The sequence below is a fragment of the Oncorhynchus nerka genome, linkage group LG20 (assembly GCF_034236695.1).
Source record: "Oncorhynchus nerka isolate Pitt River linkage group LG20, Oner_Uvic_2.0, whole genome shotgun sequence".
Classification (NCBI taxonomy): domain Eukaryota; kingdom Metazoa; phylum Chordata; class Actinopteri; order Salmoniformes; family Salmonidae; genus Oncorhynchus; species Oncorhynchus nerka.
In genome coordinates, this window is record NC_088415.1 from 69,360,688 (window position 1) to 69,378,543 (window position 17,856).

A 17,856-nucleotide genomic window follows, 5' to 3' on the forward strand; every position below is an offset into this window, starting at 1 on the left:
TTATGGTTGAAAGCCCCAGAGGAGCTTGGCTCCATCCCTCCGGATGATCCAGAGGTAAGAAAAGACGTCATCGTGAACAGTACAAGTGTGGAAGAAAGGAGTCCAACCAGCAAACAGAGTACTATTCAACATGGAACAGCTTGAAGAAAACAGTTGCCTGGCTGCTTAAACTGAAGATACTACCTCTACAGTTAAGCCAGAAAAGTACAATTCTAACACAAACGGATCCAGGATCAGATCAGTTTAACAAACTCACTGAAGGAACAAATTGACAAGTTCAAACTGACATTTGGAAAAGAAAGTCTGTCTGTAGATGACTTAGATGAAGCAGAAAATATCATAATTCAATTTGAGCAAAGACAGCATTTTAAACAAGAAATTGCAGTCGTTGTCAAAGGAAGACTATGTGCCAAGGGAAGCGGCTCAATCTGTAAGTTTGATCCAATTTTTGATGGCATTCTGAGTGGGAGGAAGGATAAGCAAAGCTGCTATGCCTAAGGCACTGAAGAATCCTATGATCCTTCCCAAAGACTCCTAGATCTCCAGACTGATCTTACTCAAGAAAGACAACCATCTCTGCAGCACTCCACAATCAAGCCTTTATGGTAGTGGCCAGACGGAAGCCACTCCTCAGTCAAGGTCGAATGACAGCCCTCGAATGACAGTTTTCCAAAAGGCACCTAAAGGACCCTCAGACCATGAGAAACAAGATTCTCTGGTCTGATGAAACCAAGATTGAACTCTGGCCTAAATGCCAAGCATCACGTAAGGGGTGGTTGTCTGGTTTCCTCCAATGGTGAACCATTCTGGTGGCAGCATCATGCTGTGGGGATGTTTTTCAGCGGCAGGGACTGGGAGACTAGTCATGATTGAGGGAAAGATGAACAGAGCAAAGTACGGAAATACTTGATGAAAACCTGCTCCAGAGCGTTCAGGACCTCAGACTGGGGTGGCGGTTCACCTTCCAACAGGACAATGACCCAAAGCACACAGCCAAGGCAACTCAGCAGTTTCTTCGGGACAAGTCTCTGAATATCCTTGAGTGGCCCAGACTTGAACCCAATTTGAACATCTCTAGAGAGACCTGAAAACAGCTGTGCAGTGACTTTCCCCATCCAAGCTGGCAGTGCTTGAGAGGATCTGCAGAGAAGAATGGGAGAAACTCTCAAATACAGGTGTGCCAAGCTTGTGGTGTCATCCCCAAGAAGACTCGAGGCTGTAATCACTGCCAAAGGTGCTTCAAAAAAGTACTGAGTAAAGGTTCTGAATACTTATGTAAATGTGATTTTTCCGTTTTTTTTAAATACATTTGCTAAAATTTCTAAACTTGTTTTTGCTTTGCCATTGTCCGGTATTGTGTGTAGATTGAGGTGGGGGGAAAAACGATAAAGCTTAGAATAAGGCTGTGACGTAACAATGTTGAATAAGTCAACCATTTCCATCCTAAAAATTAGGAATAAGCAAATGCTTTAGCTTCTGGTTAAAAAAAAGAAACTTTTACTGTCAGGCACAATTATTGGAACCCTTGACAAAGATGAGCAGAAAATATTATAAAATAAATAATACAATGCTGAGCTATATTGTATGCAAAAAAATGGGGACATCTTAATTTTATACTAATACAATTGCTCATAAATAGGGGTCAAAGTTATTGGTGCCCGTTTTCAGTACTCTAGCACCATCCCCTGGTGAGGTAACTTTAGCTATGATTGAGTTTACAGCACTGGATTTTAGCTAGCTAACGTTAGCATTGCTATCTAATCTAATCTAATCTATTTTTTTAAGACCTTTGCAATCTCGCGTAAGTACATTTGACGATATAATGATGGAAAAATTGTTTTCTACTAATTATTTGCCTACTTTAGCAAAGTAAATTTTATTTTCAGGCCACTGTAGCTAGTGTAATTTAGACTAAACAGTCATTATTCCCCATTCAGAATGACCGGACACCACTCAAATTTCAGGGCACCACTATTCTATGGCTGTGGTTAAATCTAAATGCTGAAGCTAACTAAATAAATTGCATGGGCCGAAATGAAGATATGATTTGTAAACAAATCCCCACAGACTCTGAATAGCAAATTCATGTGGCTCTCAGCCACGGTAGCCTAAGGTTACTTTTGCTATCTTTCTACAACGAGTAAAAAATATGTAGCGCTTTGCTGGAACATTAGCTGAATAGCTAGTAAATGTTGCAAAGCTAACATTTAGTTTTGAGTGTTAGCTTACCAGGTTTCAGCCCAATAATGGACTAAAGGAGCCTAACATTACTTCTTAGTCCAAGGACATGTTCTGTTTTTAGAAGCAAATTGGCTATGGCAGCCAAACACTTAAGTGAATTGATTCTCAATTGTGGTACGGTTCTAGAAACGTAAAGCCCTCTACTTTCATATGACATCAATCATTTCACAAATGCAAAATATCCACTTATTGGACACTGTTTTAACACTTGCAATCGACAGTATTTTTCAGTGACAACACGTTTGTGGCGTCCTTCTGTTTACACACAGGTGTTTGGAGACACAGATGGCTAATTAGCATAGGTAGTCTGTTTCCTGTAAATAAGCACTGTAACATGGAAATATGGCTGTGTGGGAAAGCAACATTTTTTTTTTAGCAGATATGAAAGATGTGTTCGTTTTATGTTTGCAAAACCTTACCGCAAGCAATGCGTTAAATTTCAGCATTTGGGCTCTTGACAAAAGACCCCTGGCCAGAAGGTACTGTAATGTTCTGACTAGATCATAAAGAAACAATTGTCCAGACAGAGGCTTGAGTTTACGAATTGACGGTTTATTAACCCAACTATACACAGGCTACTATTTGGCCGTAGCCCAAGCAAAATAAATGAGACCCCACAAACCAACCGTGACCTTCTCTTGTGAAGCCCAGATGTAAGCGAAAGAACAATGGCTAAACCTGGTCTTAACTTCCAATGCTCCAACCTCCCTCCACGCCAGTCCGCCAACCACCAGGATGCCCGGCATGAGAACATACCCAGGATTGGCAGATGGCATGTCGGACCCTGCGAACACTGGGTACTGGTACATACAACACAACCAACTAATAGTTTAACACATAAAACACAGCTGTCTGCGTGGGTTGCTACACAGGCCCCCCCACCACAAAGTCCCTCGTCCCCGAGGGAACAAACAGTCTCTGAAGCAACCTGGAGGTCTCCTTTGCCTGCGTGGCCGTGATGGTCGCAGAGTGTCCAGATGTGAAACAGGGGGCTCCATCCTTGGCATGGGGCTGCCCCTCTGGGATATGGGGGACAAGGAAGCGGGAACGGGGGGAATACAGTCCGTGGCAGCACGTGGTGACACAGGGAGGGAGACAGGGAGGGAGACAGGGGGAGTGGGCTGTCTGGAGCCTTGTCTGTGGCACCTGGGGCTGGGTGCCTGGAGAATGTCATTGCCAGAGAGGGGAATTGTGGGGGTCCCTGGGGTTTGGGGAGAAGAGGCCCCTCTGTACGGGGCTAATCTGTCCCGGTGCAGTGCCACCTTTCTCCCCCTGGGAGGAAGCTGCACCCGGTAAACAACCTCCCCTACCCTCTCCAGGACACTGCAGGGTCCCACCCAGTGACTGTCCAACTTGGGGCATCTGCCTTTTTTCCAGCTCCCCAGCCACAAAGTGCCTTCCCTGGGTGTGCATGTCATAGTTCCTCTTCTGCCTCGCACCTGCATTCACCAGCTGCTCTCTGGCGAAGGTGTGGGCTGTTTCCAGGCGGCCCTGGAGTCTCCGGGCGTACTCCGGCCCCGGGGGAACATGAGGGCTATCCAGGGGCCAAAAAACACCATCTCCGCAGATCTCTCTCCCAAGCATGAGGAGGGCAGGCGTGCAGGAGGTGGAGTCTTGGACAGCGGAGCGGCATGCCATCAGGACCATAGGCAGGTGCTTGTCCCAGTCACGCTGGTGTTTGGCAGAGACTATGGCCAGCTGCTGTCCAAGCGTTTTGTTGAAGGACTCCACAAGGCCATCACTTTGAGGATGGAGAGGAGTAGTGCGGGTCTTGTGCATACCCAGCCTCTCACACATGGTGGCAAACACACACGACTCAAAGTATCTGCCTTGGTCGCTGTGGATGGACTCCGCAGCTCCAAACCTGCTGAACATCCCCGCTGTCAGGGCGTCGACAATGGTCTCTGCCTCCTGGTCAGGCAGAATAGGCCTCGGGCCATTTTTATGAAATAGTCCATGGCCGTGAGCACCCAGTGGTTTCCACTGTCTGTGGTGGGGAATGGCCCAACTACATCCACTCCCACCCTCTCCATGGGAGCCCTCACTGGGAACTGTTGGAGCTGAGCATGAGTGGCCTGGGGGGCCCTTTCTCGCTGTGCAGTTGTCACAGCGGCGGCACGTCCTCCACATCCCTCTTGTGCTGCCCCCAGTAAAAGCCCTGACGGAGGTGGCAGAGTGTTTTTGTGACCGCAAAGTGTCCAGTCCCCACAAGAGGTTGACCGACTGATTTTTTTTTCATCGCCGATACCGATTTATTGGAGGACCAAAAAAGGCGATACTGATTTAATCGGCCGACTTTATTGTATTTACTTGTAATAATGACAATTACAACAATACTGAATGAACACTTATTTTAACTTAATACATCAATAAAATCAATTTAGCCTCAAATAAATAATGAAACATGTTCCATTTTGTTTAAATAATGCAAAAACAAAGTGTTGGAGAAGAAAGTAAAAGTGCAATATGTGCCATGTAAGAAAGCTAACGTTTTTTGCTTGTTGTGTTCTTTGCTCAGAACATGAGAATATATGAAAGCTGGTGGTTCCTTTTAACATGAGTCTTCAATATTCCCAGGTAAGACGTTTTAGGTTGTACTTATTATAGGACTATTTCTCTCTCTACCACTTGTATTTCATATACCTTTGACTATTGGATGTTCTTATCGGCACTTTAGTATTGCCAGTGTAACAGTACAGCTTTCGTCCCTCTCCTCGCTCCTCCCTGGGCTCGAACCAGGAACACAACGACAACAGCCACCCTCGACGCAGCGTTACCCATGCAGAGCAAGGGGAACAACCACTCCAAGTCTCAGAGCGAGTGACTTTTGAAACGCTATTAGCGCGCACCCCGCTAACTAGCTAGCCATTTCACTTCGGTTACACCTGCCTCATCTCGGGAGTTGATAGGCTTGAAGTCATAAACAGCTCAATGCTTGATGCACAACAAAGAGCTGCTGGCAAAACGCACGAAAGTGCTGTTTGAATGAATGCTTACGAGCCTGCTGCTGCCTACCACCTCTGTCAGATACTTGTATGCTCAGTCAGATTATATGCAACGCAGGACATGCTAGATAACTACACATGGTTGATGATATTACTAGTTTAACTTATGATTATGATTGTTTTTTATAAGATACGTTTAATGCTAGCTAGCAACTTACCTTGGCTTACTGCATTCGCAAAACAGGCAGTCTCCTTGTGGAGTGCAATGAGAGGCAAGTGGTTATAGCGTTGGACTAGTTAACTGTAAGGTTGCAAGATTGGATCCCCGAGCTGACAAGGTGAAAATCTGTCGTTCTGCCCCTGAACAAGGCAGTTAACCCACCGTTCCTAGGCAGTCATTGAAAATAAGAATGTGTTCTTAATAACTGACTTGCCTAGTTAAATAAAGATGAAATAAAGGTGTAAAAAAATATATATTGGCCAAATCGGTGTCCAAAAATACAGATTTCCGATTGTTATGAAAACTTGAAATCGGCCCTAATTAATCAGCCATTCCGATTAATCGGTCAACGTCTAGTCCCCACCCCCCCATGAGTACTCTGGAGCACAGCCTCCTGCAATGCTTTTGGGACCACCACCTCTCCTCTCCCAAGCAGCGACACTTGAGAAGACCCGTACAAACCTCCTGTAGTACGAGGCCAGGCCCAGGAAGCTCTTCAGCTGACACTGGTCGGTGGGGGTGGGCCAGTCTTGGACAGCCCCCACCTTGTCCTCCATGGTGCTGATCCCCTCCTACCCCACTCGGTGGCCAGAGTACACCTCTCTCCTCATGAAGTGGCACTTCTCAGGGTGGAGCTTCAGACCTGCGGCAGCCACTTGCTCCAGCACACACCGTAGCGCCACCAGGGCTGACTGGAAGGCGCTGCCATGGGCCAGGATGTCATCGAGGTATACCAGCCACTGCTGTCGGGGGATGCCATCCAGCACCCTGTCCATCAAACGCTCAAAAGTAACTGGGGCGTTGCACAGGCCGACGCACTGGACCTTGAACTGCCAGTGTCCTCTGTTAGTGGAGAATGCCGTTTTGGCTCTGGCCTCTGGGGAGAGGGCCTCCTGCCAGTAGCCACTGCGGAGGTCTAGTGAGGAGAACCAGGTTGACCCCCTTCTTAGGGACCATGATGACTGGCGCCGCCCAGGGGCTGTCTGAGGGCTCGATGAAGTCTGCCCGCTGCATCTCCAACACAGCCGTGTCTGCCGCCTCCCGGCGTGCCAGCGGGATACGGCAGGGACGGATCTTGATGGGTCGAGCATCACCTGTGTTGATCTCCATGCTGCACCAGATGAGTCTGACCCACCTTTTCCTCACTCAGCACAAAGCTGTCTCTGAATTCAAACAGCAACTGCCACAACCGTTCCTGCTGCTTGGGGTCAAGACCAACACAGTTCCTCCCCCATATCTCCCACACTGCAGACAGTGTCCTCTTCTCTCCCATCTGGGGTTGCTGGCTGGGGGGAACGGCCCAGGCTCGCGGAGGGATGTGTCGTGCAGGTAGTTGGGGGAAAGTTCACACACAGATGTGGGAGAGGGGGGGGGGCCAGCCATGAGTCTCTGCTGCTTTAACTGTTGGAGTAAAGGGTTTGTTGTGTTGCGTGTATGTGACATTAGGGGGGGCCATGGTGACTGCCGGCCCTCCCTGGAAGCTCAGTGTGCCTCCACTTAGGTCGAACTGGCAGCCTGTGCTTCTAAGAAAGTATACAAGGGTCCTGCACAGCCGCCACCCACACAGGATGACGCACAGACCTGCCCCCTACTGTCAGTCATTATTCCCTTCCCTTTCATGGGTGCCAGCTCACCTGCGACTTTGCGGAGCTGCACAATTGTGGGCTCACACAGAGTCCAACCTGGCACAATATCCGGCCTCACCAGGGTTACTGTGGACCCAGTGTCCACCAGGGCAGGGCATCCTCTCCACAGTGACCGGGACATGACAAAAGTCCCCAACACAGGTCTGGCCCACTTCAACAACAGGCTCCATCAGCTTGCCCTCGTCTGCTTCTGGGGGAAGTGGAGCCTTGCTTCTCCATCTGTGCCGGTGGGCTCTTCCTGAAGATGGTGGTTGAGAAAGAAAGCCAGGGGTCTGTACTACCTGGTCCATGCGGACCGCGAGCCGTTTCCCTGAGCTCTGGGGGACATGGGGCAATCCCGGCGTAGATGACCTGGCTGGGACCAGGGCGTGTGTTTCGTGCCGCCTGTATCAACACAGCACGAATTAGTTCTGTCATTCCAGCCACCCATGCAGGCTTTTCCATCTCCGGGCTGCTCTGCCCCCCAGCCCGCACAGAGGGTCTGTCTCCCTGCACCCCCACCAAAGCCCCAACCCACACCAGCTCCCTCTCCAAAGCCATCTCCAAGGCTATCTGAAATGACTTGGGATGAGCCAGCTGGGTCTGTATGCGCAGCTAACGTGCTAGGTCGCTCTGCACGGAGGGGGGGGGGCATGTGTACATATGCCCGCCGAGACAGGCTCTCAATGTCATTAGCTAGCACCCGTAGAGGCTCTCTCGGGCTGTACACTCTGTCCATAGTGCCTCAGTGCTCCCACTAAAGCACCGTAATCACGTCTGTCCTCGAGGCTAATCAATATCAAACCGGCCAGAGCTTCATCAGTGAGGCATAAAGCCAACTGCAGTGCCCTTTCTTCATCCGACCACTACCTAAAATGAGCTAACAGTTCAAACTGAGCATGAAAAGCTTCCCAATCTGCTTTACCGGAATACTTCAGGCTCTTAACAGATACGGACGCAGCCGGGAACTGGGCGCCGCCATGTTCGTTTACATCCTGAGCCCCAGATTCCTCGTCCCGCCGCGTCTACGTCACCCCTTCGGTCCGTCCACCAGAATCCTCGCGAGGCACAGTTGACGAAGCACTCATGCTCGCTTCAGCCGCCATCACTCTAACGTCCTCCTTCAAGCGGCTTCTGGGCTCCGACGCCCTGGCGATCTCCTCAGCCAGATCCTCTGACGTCCATGCACACGCACCTCCTTGGCCATAATCGTCCCCTACCTCCACTTTCGGGATTCCCTCGACGCATTTTCAACCCCCGTTCTCACATACGGTAGCTAGCCACAGAAGTCAGCTGGCTAACGTTTATCAACATTTTTTTTAAACTCCTGACACCAATGTAATGATTTGACTAGATCATAAAGGGACAATTGTACAGACAGAGGATTGAGTTGACGAATTGACGGTTTATTAACCCAACTATACACAGGCTACTGTTTGGCCGTAGCCCAAACAAAACAAATGAAAGACCCCACAAACCAACGGTGACCTTCTCTTGTGAAGCCCAGACGTAAGAAAGAACAATGGCTAAACCTGGTCTTAACTTCCAATGCTCCATCCCCCACCACGCCACTCCACCAACCACAAGGATGCCTGGCATCAAAACATTCCAGGCATTCCCGGGATTGGCAGATAGCAGGTTGATTGGCATGTTGGACCCCACGAACACTGGGTACTGGTAAGTACAACACAACCAACTAATAGCCTAACACATAAAACACAGCTGTCTGTACGGGTTGCTACAGTACTACTGTCAATATGCACTAAAGGTAGTTGGCGTCTATGAATTGAGTAACCATGTTTTAGTGCACTAACAATGCGGTCCAACAGTTTCCGAAGAATTTATCTACCATCTGCTCTTTCCACATCCTTCCTCCCAACTCTTTTTTTTTTTTGGCTGGCTGGCTGGCTAAACTTAGTTTTTTGACAGATCGTTTGCTGTCTGTCTGCTGTTGACAGCATAGTCCTTGGAAACTTTCCGTCCGTCCGTGCCGTAAGTAATGTTGTCCATTTTTGTTGTGACTGTCCAGAGATACTTTTGAGGGGATGTGGAAACTCCATTGGAGAAGTATTAACTCCCACTGTGCACATTGTCCATGCGTCATCAATGGTCTGCACGGTGCATTCTTGCCGATGCTGGGACAAGGAGTAACCTTATTCAAAGAGTTAATGGGAGTCAATTGGGCGCTACCTTAACCCAAAATTAGCCTGAATTACGTGAACAAGAAGTACTATATTACAAATATATTTTGGGATGTGAGATGATTAACTTGTGACATTACGTACTTTTGAGGAAAATAGGCAGGTTTCTCGACTCATACACTGACTTTTAGAAGGGATTGCGTGACGCAATGCGAACAAGATGTGTCGACAGTGTGCTGAGTGGGGCTTTATACGTTTCTCCATTCATTGGCAACTGGGATTCCTATTTCCACCTTTTCTCTAAATATCTCTGGACTGTCTGGGTCTTGTGTCCTGGGAGAGGCCAGGGGCCACACCTCTTACATGAGAGCACTCGGGGCCAATATTCCCGCCAAATCGTACCAGACCACAATTATTCCAGCAGCAGTGGAATAGGCAACCCTAGGGTATCTGATCCTTGCCACTTATGTCAATTTTAGAGCTATTTGAACGATTTAAAAAAACATTTAACCTTTTTTAATGAGTGGAAAGTACCGGTTCTCGATGGCCTATTGTGGCTGACAACTACACCCAGTATGGGACTACAGGTCCAGTCAATCTCCCATCTAGAGGGATGCTGAAAAGAGGATGAGAGAGTGATTGCCCTCTGAATGTTGGCGATTTGCCCAAAACCTCAGCCCATAGGGAAGAGGTGTATTTGATCTTGAAAGAATCTGTGATGTGTGGTTAACCCTGTCTGGTTGGTGTTTCTAGGGTTGGTTTAGGTGTGATTTTGTTTCTTGGTCTAATCCTATCATATTTTCACTTAGATGTGGTGGTGTCTTCCTCCTCCACTTGCCCCACCCTACTTCATCATTCTCTCATCTGTCTTAAATACATACTGGCTGTAGGCCTACATTTTAACTTGGCAACTCGGTATGAGAAATATGGACTAATTCCTATGATATGTCATCTTGTCTAAACAGCCAGGTCATCATCACGTGAGGGTATATGGCCTTTTACAGTGTATACCCCCCATGTGCTTTCCCCCAGGGAAAGTCTTAAAGCACTGTGTAAACTGACTGTTGTCAATGTGTGTGTTTAATTTTTTTGTCTGTACACTGCTCATGCCAAGATTCTTCTAATTCCAGTCAGCCATTCATACCAACGTAAGATTGAGTGATAACATTTTAAGGCCCCCTCTTTCACCACAATGCTCATTTTCAGTTCTCAGTGTCTGAGGAACAGGTAGAACCAGAGCTACTGGAAGTTAGTGGAACCTGTCATATTGTGTCTGTAGGTGGGACAGACGTGAGTTTAAGCCTAGGCTCCGTGCCAATTAGGGCCACATGGACACATTACATCCCCGTGATTTACTCTCATATCCCCCTTATTATTATAAGGGATGTGTTAGTTTTTGTTACATATAGACGTACTATGTGATGGGCCCCCATTATTTAACAGAGGCCATTCAAACTCTCCAGGGCCCAGTTTTTCAAAAGTTATCTATCCAGATTTTGCCAAATGGAATGAATAGAACAGGAATCCCCATTCAAGTGAAGTTCTATTCATTATATTTCTATGCATTCAATCCCATCGGATAGGTGAAATCCATATAACTTTTGAAAACTGGGCACAGAGGTTGCTACTGGATTCTCCCTCTCTTACTACCTTCAACTACCCAACCCTGCTCTGATGACCAATGGCCATTCCCACTTTTTCTGCTGAACCAATCAGAGAGAGGCATAGTGGTTAGGGGAGGATGGGTCTAAATGTTGAAACAGGGTGTGTTCCTGAAACTAGCTGGGTGTTGTCACTTAGTAGTGTGCGCAGCCTTTGGTTTAAATCTAGGTTGAATGAGTCCCAACACAGCTGTCTTCCCTCATAGCTGTACACATCTCTCTCTCTGACTTAGTCTGCCTGAGCTTTCTGTGGCTATTTCTAGAAGGTAATTTGATTCAACATTTTGAGGACTTCAAGGGAGAAACAAGAAATTCTGGGACTAGCATTACACTTTTTCAGAGAATCTCTCTTTTTGACTCCTCTGTTTTGCTGGGCCTGGCCCATTGTAGGGTCATTGGTTGTTGCCTGAGGGTTTGGGGACAGTACTGAGGACAATTTAGTAGGTGAGTCGTGTTAACAAAAAAATGTCTGACTGTATAATCTCAGTAATGCTCAGTGCTATACTCAATCTAGCACTGCAGTGTCTATTTCAAGTTCTTTACTTTTATAAACTGTCAGGATAGGTTTTTCTTGTAGTTAGATCTGTATTACTTGGTGGATATGATAACGCTGTCCCATCTTTATGTGTGGAGTGGGTTTTATTGCCGTTGTATGGAAAGGACATAAAAAATTAAATATTCAACATTCTCTCTTTTGTTCTTCGCTCTTAGTTTGGTTTGCCGGCTCACCTCCAAGCCACTCCATCTCTGTCATGTTTCTCAATCCCTCATCCATTACTATCTAGTGAGCTCATACCACATACTGACTGTTCAAATGTGTTCACCTCACCTGTTTGACTGGATCTGTTAGTCATTGAGAGAACACATTGTCTCAAAGGAGTCGCTAAGGGAATGTTAAATGCTGCTGAACAAGCTCTTTGTAAAACTACCACCATCTTGGGTCGCGGTGTGTGAGATGATTTTATTAGTATAGTTGCGTGTTTGTTTTTTAGGTTGACTCAATGCCAAAGCCTATATAGTATATTCTTATGTGTAGGTTAAAGCTGGTGGGGCTGCAACTGCCTGGTATGCCAGATTCATCTATGGTATACAACTGCATGCAAATGTAACCTATCCCCTGTTTCTTGCTAGAAACTGAAGTAAACACTGAACAAGTGAAATGCAGTTCAGTTGTAATTGTGTTGGTGTGTCTGTTTGCCTTTGCAATCTGTAGATAATCCCTAATATTACATCATTGGTTTTATGTCCATGGCTGATAGTGGAATAAAACACTTAGCTACTGAGCGTCTGCTAAATGACTTAAATGTAAATGTAAATGTAGAAAAGTTCATATAATATTACTTATCTGTGAAAAATCCCAGTAGGATCTATTGGGCATTGACTGACCTACAGTACATGGTCAGACCGACTACAATGCCCTTTGTGGCGATTTTTACGGTTGTGAATTATGTTTTGTTTTGTTTGTCTATCAGATAGATAGTCAGTCATCAAAGCAGAGCTTCCGGTTCAGATATATGATGGGCCTGTGCAGCTGTCTCTGTTTGTTTAGTAGGGGAGGCAGTGTTACACTAGGCTGCTATGTTCATCACCTTATGTCTCTGGGCACACCACTGCTTTCCATGTAGGCATAAAAGCATTAGCTGCCATTATCACCACCCACTGTCTTTTCAACCAAATTGTATTTTCGTCTATTTTTTTCAGGGTTTTTTGATCAACTGAATAAAGAAGGAAAGAGGCCATCAAAATGCTGCTAGAACTGGGATCCAATATTATGTCGTTGTATGAGTATTTATTGCAGAGAACGGGTGAGTGCGTTCTCTAAAATTGATATTTTTATTATTACAATTTGTAAATGAATGAAATACATTTGAATTGCAGTTTGTAGATGAACATGTTGTACCATGCTGTGTGTGTAACCTGTATTGTTGTCTTTGATAAATTGCTTATCCTCAGACCACCGGTTGTTGCCCTACCCGTTGATGCGGACCCCCTTCCAGATGACCAGCATCCTGTTGGGCTATGTATTCTTCTCGCTGTATGCAGGGCCTCGCCTGATGGTACACCGCAAGCCCTATCACCTCAAATCGGCCATGATCGTCTATAACTTCAGCATGGTGTTCCTGAACGCCTTCCTTGTCTATGAGGTGAGCAAAGCAGTTAGTCGTTCAGCAGAATTTAAGCTCCTCAAAGAACCTTGTTGTGAAGACAGACTGTACTCTAGGTGTGAATTTTTTATATATATATTTTTTTTTTAACAGCTTTCATGAATGTATGATATGACAGCCAGTTCTGTGCTCTGCCATTGCAGTTCCTGATGTCAGGATGGGGCACCACCTTTACCTGGAGATGTGACCTTTGTGACTACTCAAGCAGCCCACAGGCTCTAAGGGTAAGCTTTGTTTATAAGAGAATCTGCTTTCTATCTCATGAGATGCCATCCATGTTTTCATTCAATGAAAATGTTTTATATTATACATTTTAAACATGCATAGCTATTTTAATAGGTCAAATTATATTATTTGATGCCATCTTTGTTCTCTGTACTTTTCTCTCCTTTTTGTCAGATGGTTCGAGTGGCTTGGTGGTTTTACTTCTCTAAATTCATCGAGCTTCTGGACACAGTAAGAATGATTTTTTTTTCTATTAAAACATGTTTGTGTGAATAAAAAAAATATTGGCATGAACTGTCCTTTGACGTTAGCATAAATCAACTTCTGACTTCGTCTTTCTGACACACATGGAGATTTTAGAATTTGTTTGCTTTAGAGTAATTTAAACTCTTGTCTGCTTTGCAGTTATTCTTTGTGCTGCGTAAGAAACACAGCCAGATTACATTTCTTCACGTCTTCCATCACTCCTTCATGCCCTTCACGTGGTGGTGGGGTATGACCATCGCTCCTGGTAATCTTGACCTCATAATGACATCTCCATGCTGTGTGCTTACAGTTGCACATATAACCTGTTTAACTTTAGAGTAGTTAACTGTGTATGGGGGGGGGGTGGTGTTGTTCAATAAACCTCATAACCACAAAAGGAACGTTTTACCATTTTACCAGGGAAAAAGGAGTTTAACAAAATGATTTAGGAACAACATGTATTTTGTTATGCCCCTGTGACTATTCAGAATCTCTGAATGGGGCTCTCGAGTGGCGCAGTGGTCTAATGCACTGCATCTCAGTGCTTAGAGGCGTCACTACAGACACCCTGGTTTGAATCCAGGCGGTATAACAACTGGCCATGATTGGGAGTCCCGTTAGGGCGGCGCACAATTGGCCCAGCGTCGTCCGGGTTTGGCCAGTGTAGGCCGTCATTGTAAATAAGAATTTGTTTTTAACTGACTTGCCTAATTAAATAAAGGGTACATTTAAACCATTTTTAAAAATAATAATGTGCCTGTCATTGTGAATCTCCAGCAGGGGGAATGAGCTCGTTCCATGCCATGGTCAACGCATGTGTCCACGTCATCATGTACACCTACTACGGCCTGTCCGCTGCAGGACCTCGCTTCCAGAAATACCTCTGGTGGAAGAAGTACATGACCGCAATCCAGCTTGTGGGTGTTCTTTCTTAATGATGTACAATTGGAAGAAACTGTTAAACGGAAGCATTGATTTGTGTATAGCTGCCGGTGTTACTGTTGTGAATTGGTGACTCGAGCGCCATCTACAAACATCATTAATATGTTCTCCCTTATTTCTTCCTTCTTCAGATCCAGTTTGTGCTGATCTCACTTCACATCTCTCAATACTACTTCATGGAGAAGTGTGACTTTCAGGTGCCCATGTTCATTCACCTCATCTGGATGTACGGAACCTTCTTCTTCGTACTCTTCTCCAACTTCTGGATTCAGGCCTACATAAAGGGTAAACGGCTGCCTACAGCAACCAAGGAGGCAAAGCTCAAGCAGAATGGCGTTACTAATGGTCATACCAACGGCATTACCATTGGCAACATTTCCGTGGTGCCCAACGGCAAACAAGTGGAGAACGGCAATGGGACAACAGCGCACCGTGTCAACGGTCATAACCAACTAGGCAAAGTGAAGGAAGTCTAGCTTTGTCATTTTGGACGGGGAAACATAACTGTCTGAGTGAGCCTCCAAAATGCCAAAGATTCCAAAACAATGCTACTCTTTCACATGTTAGCTACTGATCACTTTCCTCAAATGTATATTTTTTATATTTATTTACACTGCTTTTGGGATATGAATGGCGTAATGGATTTACCAGTTGGTCCCTATTTGACACACTGTTAAATTTTGAGTGGTTGGAGGGAACTACTAACTGTAGATCACACTTTATGAAGAGATGTTCATCCTCACTATTATTCACCTCCAACCCAGTTTTGAAATGACCAATGAAAGCCCACCCTTGGACTTTAACTTCTTGTTTGGCTGGCATGACTCCTGTGTTGCTTGAAAATATTGTAGTTTCCACTGAAAGGACTGGAACATGCTTGTAAATGGCTGACCCAGGTCTCTTTCAAAGAGATGGGATTTGTATTGATGTCCATCATGGTTTTGTTTTTTGGTGCTGTTTATATTTAACTTTTTTTGAAATAAAACACATTTTAAGTAAGGCTGAGTCATTAAACATACTTACCGGGAGGCACATAAGGCATCCACAATCAAATACATCAGCCGATGTCACAAAGTGCTTTACAGAAACCCAGCCTAAAACCCCAAACAGCAAGCAATGCAGAAAATAGGCAGGTTTCTCGACTCAAACACTGACTTTTAGAAGGGATTGCGTGACACAACGTGAACAAGATTTTTCGACAGTCTGCTGGGTGGGGCGATATACGTTTCTCCATTCATTGGTGGCTAGGAAAAACTCCCTAGAAAGGCAGGAACCTAGGAAGAAACCTAGAGAGGAACCAGGCTATGAGTGATGGCCAGTCCTCTTCTGGCTTGGCTGGGTGGCGATTTATAACAGTACATGGCCAAGCTGTTCAAATGTTCATAGATTACCAGCAGGGTAAAATGATAATCACAGTGGTTGTTGAGGGTGCAGCCAGTCAGCACCTCAGGAGTAAATGCCAGTTGGCTTTTTTCATAGCCGGCTGACACACTGTGGCCCTGTTCGACGATACCCCCGGACAGGGCCAACCAGGCAGGATATAACGCCACCCACTTTGACAAAGCACAGCCCCCACACCACTAGAGGGATATATTCAAACCACCAACTTACTAGCCTGAGACAAGGCCGAGTATAGCCCATGAAGATCTCCCCCACGGCACAACCTGAGGGGGGCGCCAACCTGGACAGAAAGATCCTATCAGTCACTCAACCCACTCAAGTGACGAAACCTCTCCTAGGGCCGGCATGGAACAGCACCAGTAAGCCAGTGACTCAGCCCCGGTAATAGAATTAGAGGCAGAGAATCCCAGTGAAGAGAGGGGAACCGGCCAGGCAGAGACAGCAAGGGCGGTTCATCTCTCCAGTGCCTTTCCGTTCACCTTCACACCCCTGGGCCAGACTACACTCAATCATAGGACCTACTGAAGAGATGAGTTTTCAATAAGGACAAATGTCGAGACCGAGTCTGCATCTCTCACATGGATAGGCAGACCATTGCATAAAAATGGAGCTCGATAGGAGAAAGCCTTTCCTCCAGCTGTTTGCTTAGAAATTCTAGGGACAATAAGGAGGCCTGTGTTTTGTGACCGTAGCGTATGTGTAGATGTACAGCAGGACCAAATCGAAAAGATAGGTAGGAGCAAGCCCATGTAATGCTTTGTAGGTTAGCAGTAAAACCTTGAAATCAGCCCTTGCCTTAACAGGAAGCCAGTGTAGAGGCTAGCACTGGAGTAATATGATTCATTTTTTTGGTTCTCGTCAAGATTCTAGCAGCCGTGTTAAGCACTAACTGAAGTTAATTTAGTGCTTTATTCAGGCAGCCAGAAAGTAGAGAATTGCAGTAGTATAATCTAGAAGTGACAAAAGCATGGTTACATTTTTCTGCATCATTTTTGGACAGGAAGTTTCTGATTTTTGCAATGTTACGTAGATGGAAAAAATCTGTAACGCCAAGGGCCTTCGCAGTTTTATTTGAGACGACTGTACAACTATCAAGATTAATTGTCAGAACCAACAGAAGATCTGTTTGTTTTTTGGGACCTAGAACTAGCATCTCTATTTTGTCTGAGTTTAAAGTTTTAAAAAATTGCCACCATCCACTTACGTCTGAAACACAGGCTTCCAGGGTCAGCAAATTTGGAGCTTCATCATGTTTCATCGAAATGTACAGCTGTGTATCATCTGCATAGTAGTGAAAGTTAACACTATGGTTCCGAATCACAACACCAAGAGGTAAAATATATAGTTAAAACAATAGTGGTCCTAAAACAGAGCCAAGAGGAACACTGACATTTACAGTTGAGGACAAACCATCCACAGAGACAAACTGATATCTTTAAGATAGATAAGATCTAAACCAGGCCAGAACTGTAGACCAATTTGTGTTTCCAATCTCTCCAAAAGAATGTGGTGATCGACGGTATCAAAAGCAGCACTAAGGTCTAGGAGCATGAGGACAGATGCAGAGCCTCGGTCTGATGCCATTAAAAGGTCATTTACCACCTTCACCAGTGCAGTCTCAGTGTTATGATGGGGCACAATTGGCCTAGCGTTGTCCGGGTTAGGGAGGGCTTGTTCGGTCGGGATGTCCTTGTCTCCAGGTTGCCAAGGTTGCCAGGTGCAGTGTTTCCTCCGACACATTGGTGCGGCTGGCTTCCGGATGGATGCCCGCTGTGTTAAGAAGCAGTGCGGCTTGGTTGGGTTGTGTATCGGAGGACGGCATGACTTTCAACCTTCGTCTCTCCCGAGCCCGTACGGGAGTTGTAGCGATGAGACAAGATAGTAGCCACTACAACAATTGGATACCACGAAATTGGGGAGAAAAAGGGGTAAAAAATAAAAAATAAAACCAGACTGAAACGTTTCGTATACATTGTCTTCAGGAAAGCTGTGAGTTGCTGTCAAGGTTTGGCTTTTTCAAGAGAGGCATTATTACTGCCACTTT

The 17,856-nt window shown here is 45.8% G+C and overlaps 1 protein-coding gene across 7 annotated transcripts in view; it reads left to right on the forward strand.

The window, feature by feature from the left end:
- The window catches only part of LOC115103022 (very long chain fatty acid elongase 1-like), a 28,673-nt gene extending 13,263 nt beyond the window's left edge, over positions 1–15,410 (forward strand). For 3 of the 7 annotated variants that reach the window (XM_029623586.2, XM_029623583.2, XM_029623584.2), the window contains 7 exons: positions 12,535–12,638; positions 12,787–12,977; positions 13,142–13,222; positions 13,398–13,454; positions 13,629–13,734; positions 14,247–14,386; positions 14,543–15,410. In XM_029623586.2, coding sequence (XP_029479446.1) covers positions 12,578–12,638; positions 12,787–12,977; positions 13,142–13,222; positions 13,398–13,454; positions 13,629–13,734; positions 14,247–14,386; positions 14,543–14,887 — 981 coding nt within the window. In that variant the 5' untranslated portion in view covers positions 12,535–12,577 and the 3' untranslated portion in view covers positions 14,888–15,410. Of the gene's footprint in view, positions 1–8,948; positions 9,024–10,957; positions 11,278–12,534; positions 12,639–12,786; positions 12,978–13,141; positions 13,223–13,397; positions 13,455–13,628; positions 13,735–14,246; positions 14,387–14,542 lie in introns of those variants that run through there. The other 4 variants (XM_029623582.2, XM_029623585.2, XM_029623581.2 and 1 more) reach the window with 4 other exon arrangements.
- The last annotated feature ends 2,446 nt before the right edge of the window (positions 15,411–17,856 follow it).